General features: G+C 50.8%; 1 protein-coding gene across 1 annotated transcript; it reads left to right on the forward strand.

Moving 5' to 3' along the window:
- Window positions 1–693: 693 nt before the first annotated feature.
- Window positions 694–2,907, forward strand: LOC115383614 (polyadenylate-binding protein 1-like). The gene is made up of 9 exons (XM_030085745.1): window positions 694–880; window positions 1,028–1,221; window positions 1,313–1,431; window positions 1,538–1,677; window positions 1,771–1,865; window positions 1,963–2,100; window positions 2,261–2,356; window positions 2,567–2,705; window positions 2,897–2,907. The coding sequence occupies exons 1-9, from the start codon at window positions 763–765 to the stop codon at window positions 2,905–2,907; spliced, it is 1,050 nt and encodes a 349-aa protein (XP_029941605.1). The 5' UTR covers window positions 694–762.
- The last annotated feature ends 2,594 nt before the right edge of the window (window positions 2,908–5,501 follow it).

Consider the following 5,501-nt stretch of genomic DNA (forward strand, 5'->3'; position numbering starts at 1 on the left):
GGAGGAAATTCTGCCGTCTCCTCAAACAAACGCGTCTGGCGAGAGAAACATTTGAGATACAGAAAAAATAAAAGCACTGCCAGCATCACAAGGACTCTGGCTACGTTTTGATGTATAATATGTTCAGATTGAGCCAGAAATGTGGCCGTGGGGACCAGAGAACTGTACTGCATTAATACTGCATGTAATGTCTAACCTGGTTTCCATAGTAACGGTGTGTCCAAGTTATCATGAGGAATTTCATGACATCATCGCCTGAGTTGCCTGGCAACTTTGAATCCGAGCTGTGATGTCATCAACAGCATTGACAGCCTGCGTCTTCAGCCTGCAGTTCACCACTCTGAACTATTCAGACGTCCCGATCAGTCGTAGCTTTGCGCTTTGGAGAAGAATCACCCACCCACCAAGTTATCCATCACTGAGTTAGCCAGATCTCTCTAAATTTCAGCTTCAGATTTCATTTTGACAGAGGATATTTGAGTATGTTTGACCAGACGAGGAAACCTCAAGAGCATTGTTCATCGACAAATGTAAGAACACGTGTTTTTTAAGTGAGAGACTCCATAAGTTTCCACTAAAACTGGAAATAGTATTTGTCATTGATGTGATATTGGACATTTATGAAAATAATGACCTTCTGAACCATTGCATTTACAGATGTCAGGTTACAGGAAGACAAAGCCAATTCTGGACCAGTTTGCGCCCATCAACCCATCAGCTTCTCTGTATGTGGGAGACCTGCTTCCCACCACCACAGAGGTGATGCTTTATGAGAAGTTCAGCCAGGTGGGGCAGGTCATCTCTGTCCGGGTTTGCAGACACCGGATCACCCGCCGCTCTCTCGGCTATGGCTTCGTCAACTACACGAAACGTGAAGATGGTGAGTTTTGTGTGAACAACCTCTGAAGGAGGCGCTGTGCCTCCAGTCGATCTTAATGTTCTTCAATTCATGTCTGATGCTGCATTTTGAGGGGCGAACCTGTGAATACGCTTATGTTTTTTTTCTTTTCTTGTGGTCTTTGTGTAGCTGAGCGAGCGCTGGACGACCTGGCCTTCACTGTCGTCAACGGCCGGCCTGTGCGGATCATGTGGTGTCGACGAGACCCCTCCCAGAGAACCAACGCAGCGGGGAACATCCTGATTAAGAACCTGGACAAATCCATCGACAGCCTGTCCTTGCTGAACACGTTTTCAGCCTTCGGGACTGTGCTGTCCTGTAAAGTGAGTATGGGGTCATAACAGTGTTAAAACTTTTTAGGAAAATTCATGATGCTTGTGAATGTGTTTGACTCATAGCTCTTCCTCTTTCCAGGTGGTTTGTGACGACAACAACGTCTCAAAGGGGTACGGCTACGTGCACTTTGAGACCGTGGAGGCCGCTGAGCGCGCCACTCAGAGGCTGAACGGCATGCTGCTCAATGACCAGATAGTGTAAGTGTGATTTCCGTTCCTTAAAGTTTTCGAACCTGCTACTACAAGTTCCCAAGTCAGGTTTTGACACATTTGACTTAATGTTTCATGATGTTTTCTTCAACAGAACTATTGAGCCATTCCGATCGTTTAAAGACAGGGAGGCGGAGCTCGCCACAAGTGCAGAGGAGTTCACCAACGTTTATATAAAGAACTTCGGAGAGGACATGGACGACAACAGGCTGACGGAGCTGTTCAGCAAATACGGTAAGAGAGTCAGATTTAATGTCCACTCAGCATTCACAGCTGAGGATGTGAACCGATGTTGACCAGCTGCTTTTTTTTTTTTTTTTTGAACAGGACCCACATCCAGCGTTCGTGTGATGACAGACGACAATGGAACTTCGAAAGGATTTGGATTCGCCCGCTTTGAGAGCCACGAGAACGCCAGGAAGGTAAGAACCACTTCTGAGGAAGACTGATGGGTAGATCACATATTCTCTGCATTTCTGCTTGCTTCAAATCACGATACCTATGTTTATTTCCTCTCAGGCGGTGGACGACTTGAACGGTAAAGTGTTGAACGGCCGGCGGTTGTACGTGTCTCGTGCTCAAAGGAAGGCAGAGCGGCAGACGGAGCTCACGCGCAGGTTTGAGCCTGAGAGTTTGGATCGCGGATCCAGGTATCAGGTCAGTAAGTCACTTAACTCCAGCGTCCAGTCACTTTTTGAGGAGCAGATCCGTCATGCTCAAAATGAAAGTGGCAAAGGACCTTTGAGCCCAGGCTGTACTGTTTAAAGACTGTTATTCGGGGTGGCACTAACTTCTCCTTTGTCCTTGAATAAACTAGGGGGTCAATCTGTACGTCCACAACCTGGACTCCGACATGGATGAGGAGCGTCTGCACCGAGCTTTCAGTCCCTTTGGAACCATCACAAGTGTCAAGGTGAGCAGTCAACTAGCAGTGAATTACAAATTGTAATGGATTTCTTACTCCTTATGGTAATTCCTGTCATATCACAATGAGTCTTGTGTAAATTGAGGTGACAGGTATAGGTATAGTTAAAGATATAAGTAGGAACTCTGAGAAAGAGCATGTTTAATTCAATGTTTTCATACCTGAACTGAATGAGTTTAATTTGTGTCTCTTCCGCAGGTGATGACGGAGGGGGAACGCTGCAAAGGATTTGGGTTTGTCTGCTTTTCGTCCCCTGAGGAGGCAAGCCGGGCCATGACTGGGATGAACGGCCACGTCTTGGGCACCCAGGCGCTCTACGTGGTGCTGGCCCGGTCTCGTCCTGACGCGCGTCCTCAGCGCGAACCCTTTGTCCAACCCCGACATGAGGCCTACATGCAACCCCAGCGAGAGACACAGGTACACCCCCAGCAGCAGCCTCTCCCACTCCAACAGCAGCAGCTTCTCCTCAGATGCCCCCAGTGTGGGATCTGCCTGCTTCCACAATCTCAGTCCTACGTGTGCCCTCAGTGGGAGCCTAACGCACGCTTCCATCACGGGCCCCACATGCTCCCCCAGGAGGGGACCCCCTCAAACCCTCAGTGGGGGGCCAACATACTGCCCCGTTATGAGCCCTATGTGTGGTCCCAGCAAAATCTTCACATGCACCCCCAATATAGACCCTATGTGTGAAAAGGTGGAATAGATTTATAAAAAGATAACTAAAGGAAAGAATTGGGGGGGCAGAAAGAAGCATTGAAGAAACTAAAACTCAGGAAAAAAACGATTGATATCAACTTTCCAAACACAGAGGGAAGGATGGAAGGAAAGAAAGAAAAGAGAAATTAAGCATTGAAGAAAGAAAACCTCAGAAAAAAGTGATATCATCATTACATCTCTGTGTCTGAGGATCGGGTCGCCGGGCACCCTGCCGTCGGCTGCTACCCAATCCACGGTGTCTCTGGATTGGCAGACCAGGGGGACCGGAGGGTGTGCCCCACTATAGGGGGATCACACTCCTCAGCCTCCTCGGGAAAGTCTATTCCAGGGTTCTGGAGAGGAGGATTCGACCGATAGTCGAACCTCGGATTCAGGAGGAGCGATGTGGTTTTCGTCCTGGTCGTGGGATAGTGGACCAGCTCTTCACCCTCCATAGGGTGCTCGAAGGCTCATGGGAGTTCGCCCAACCAGTCCACATGTGTTTTGTGGACTTGGAGAAGGCGTTTGACCGCGTCCCTCGTGGTGTCTTATGGGGGGTGCTCCGGGAATACGGAGTCCGAGTCCCCTTGTTCAGGGCTGTCCGTTCTTTGTATGACCGGAGCAGGAGTCTGGTCCACATTGCCAGCAGTAAGTTGGAGCTTTTCCCGGTGCATGTTGGACTCCGGCAGTGCTGCCCTTTGTCACCGGTTCTGTTCATAATCTTTATGGACAGAATTTCTAGGTGCAGCCAGGGGCTGGAGGGGGTCCGGTTCGGGAACCACAGGATTTCATCTGTGCTTTTTGCAGATGATGTTTTCCTGTAGGCTTCATCGAACATGGACCTACAGCTTGCACTGGGGTGGTTCGCAGCCGAGTGTGAAGCGACAGCGATGAGAATCAGCACCTCCAAATCCGAGGTCATGGTCCTTGACCGGAAGAAGGTGGCTTGCCCTCTCCAGGTTGGTGGAGAGACTCTGGCCCAAGTGGAGGAGTTTAAGTATCCTGGGGTCTTGTTCACGAGTGGGGGACGGATGGAGCGTGAGATTGACAGGTGGATCGGTGCAGCGGCTGCAGTGATTCAGTCGTTGTATTGGTCCGTTGTGGGTGAAGAGGGAGCTGAGCTGAAAAGCGAAGCTTTCAATTTACCGGTCAATCTACGTTCCCACCCTCATCTATGGTCATGAGCTTTGGGTCCTGACCGAAAGGACAAAATCCCAGATACAAGCGGCTGAAATGAGCCTCCTCTGTCGGGTGTCTGGGCGCTCCATTAGAGATAGGGTGAGGAGCTCAGTCACCAGAGAGGAGCTCGGAGTAGAGCCGCTTCTCCTCCACATCAAGAGGGACCAGCTGGGGTGGCTCGCGCTTCTGTTCAGGATGCCTCCTGGACGCCTCCCCAGGGAGGTGTTCCGGGCATGTCCCACTGGGAGGAGACCCCAGGGAAGACCCAGGACATGCTGGAGAGACTATGTCTCTCGGCTGGCCTGGGAACCCCTTGGGCTCCTCCCAGAGGAGCTGGAGGAAGTGTCTGGGGACAGGAAAGTCTGGGCATCCCTGCTGAGACTGCTGCCCCCGTGACCTGGCCCCAGACCACAGAGAGAATGATGGAAGCAAAGAAAGAAAAATGAAATTAAGCCTTACGGAAGCAAAACCACTGAAAAAAGTGATATCATCACAACCGAAGAGGGAAGGATGGAAGCAAAGAAAGAAAAGAGACACTAAGCATTGAAGAAGGAAAACTGCTGGAAAAAAATGATTGATATCATCATTACATCTCTGTGTCTGAGGATCGGGTCGCTGGGCACCCTGCCATCGGCTGCCACCCAATCCACGGTGCTTCTGGATTGGCACACCGGGGTGGTGGTCCCCCTGTTTAAAAAGGGGGACCGGAGGATGTGCTCCAACTATTGAGGGATCACACTCCTCAGCCTCCCCGGGAAAGTCTATTCCAGGGTACTGGAGAGGAGGATTCGACCGATAGTCGAACCTCGGATTCAGGAGTGGCGATGCGGTTTTCGTCCTGGTCGTGGGACAGTGGACCAGCTCTACACCCTCCATAGGGTGCTCGAAGGCTCATGGGAGTTCGCCCAACCAGTCCACATGTGTTTTGTGGACTTGGAGAAGGCGTTTGACCGCGTCCCTCGTGGTGTCTTATGGGGGGTGCTCCGGGAATACGGAGTCCGAGTCCCCTTGTTCAGGGCTGTCCGTTCTTTGTATGACCGGAGCAGGAGTCTGGTCCACATTGCCAGCAGTAAGTTGGAGCTTTTCCCGGTGCATGTTGGACTCCGGCAGTGCTGCCCTTTGTCACCGGTTCTGTTCATAATCTTTATGGACAGAATTTCTAGGTGCAGCCAGGGGCTGGAGGGGGTCCGGTTCGGGAACCACAGGATTTCATCTGTGCTTTTTGCAGATGGTGTTGTCCTGTTGGCTTCATCGAACA

The sequence above is a fragment of the Salarias fasciatus genome, assembly GCF_902148845.1.
Source record: "Salarias fasciatus chromosome 23 unlocalized genomic scaffold, fSalaFa1.1 super_scaffold_20, whole genome shotgun sequence".
Taxonomy (NCBI): Eukaryota; Metazoa; Chordata; class Actinopteri; order Blenniiformes; family Blenniidae; genus Salarias; species Salarias fasciatus.

Coding starts and splice junctions, on each gene's coding strand:
- LOC115383614 (XM_030085745.1), top strand. CDS start 763: ATGCTTTATGAGAAGTTCAGCCAGGTGGGGCAGGTCATCTCTGTCCGG. Junction 1,432..1,537: donor CTGCTCAATGACCAGATAGT/GTAAGTGTGATT, acceptor TTTCTTCAACAG/AACTATTGAGCCATTCCGAT. Junction 2,101..2,260: donor ATCGCGGATCCAGGTATCAG/GTCAGTAAGTCA, acceptor TGAATAAACTAG/GGGGTCAATCTGTACGTCCA.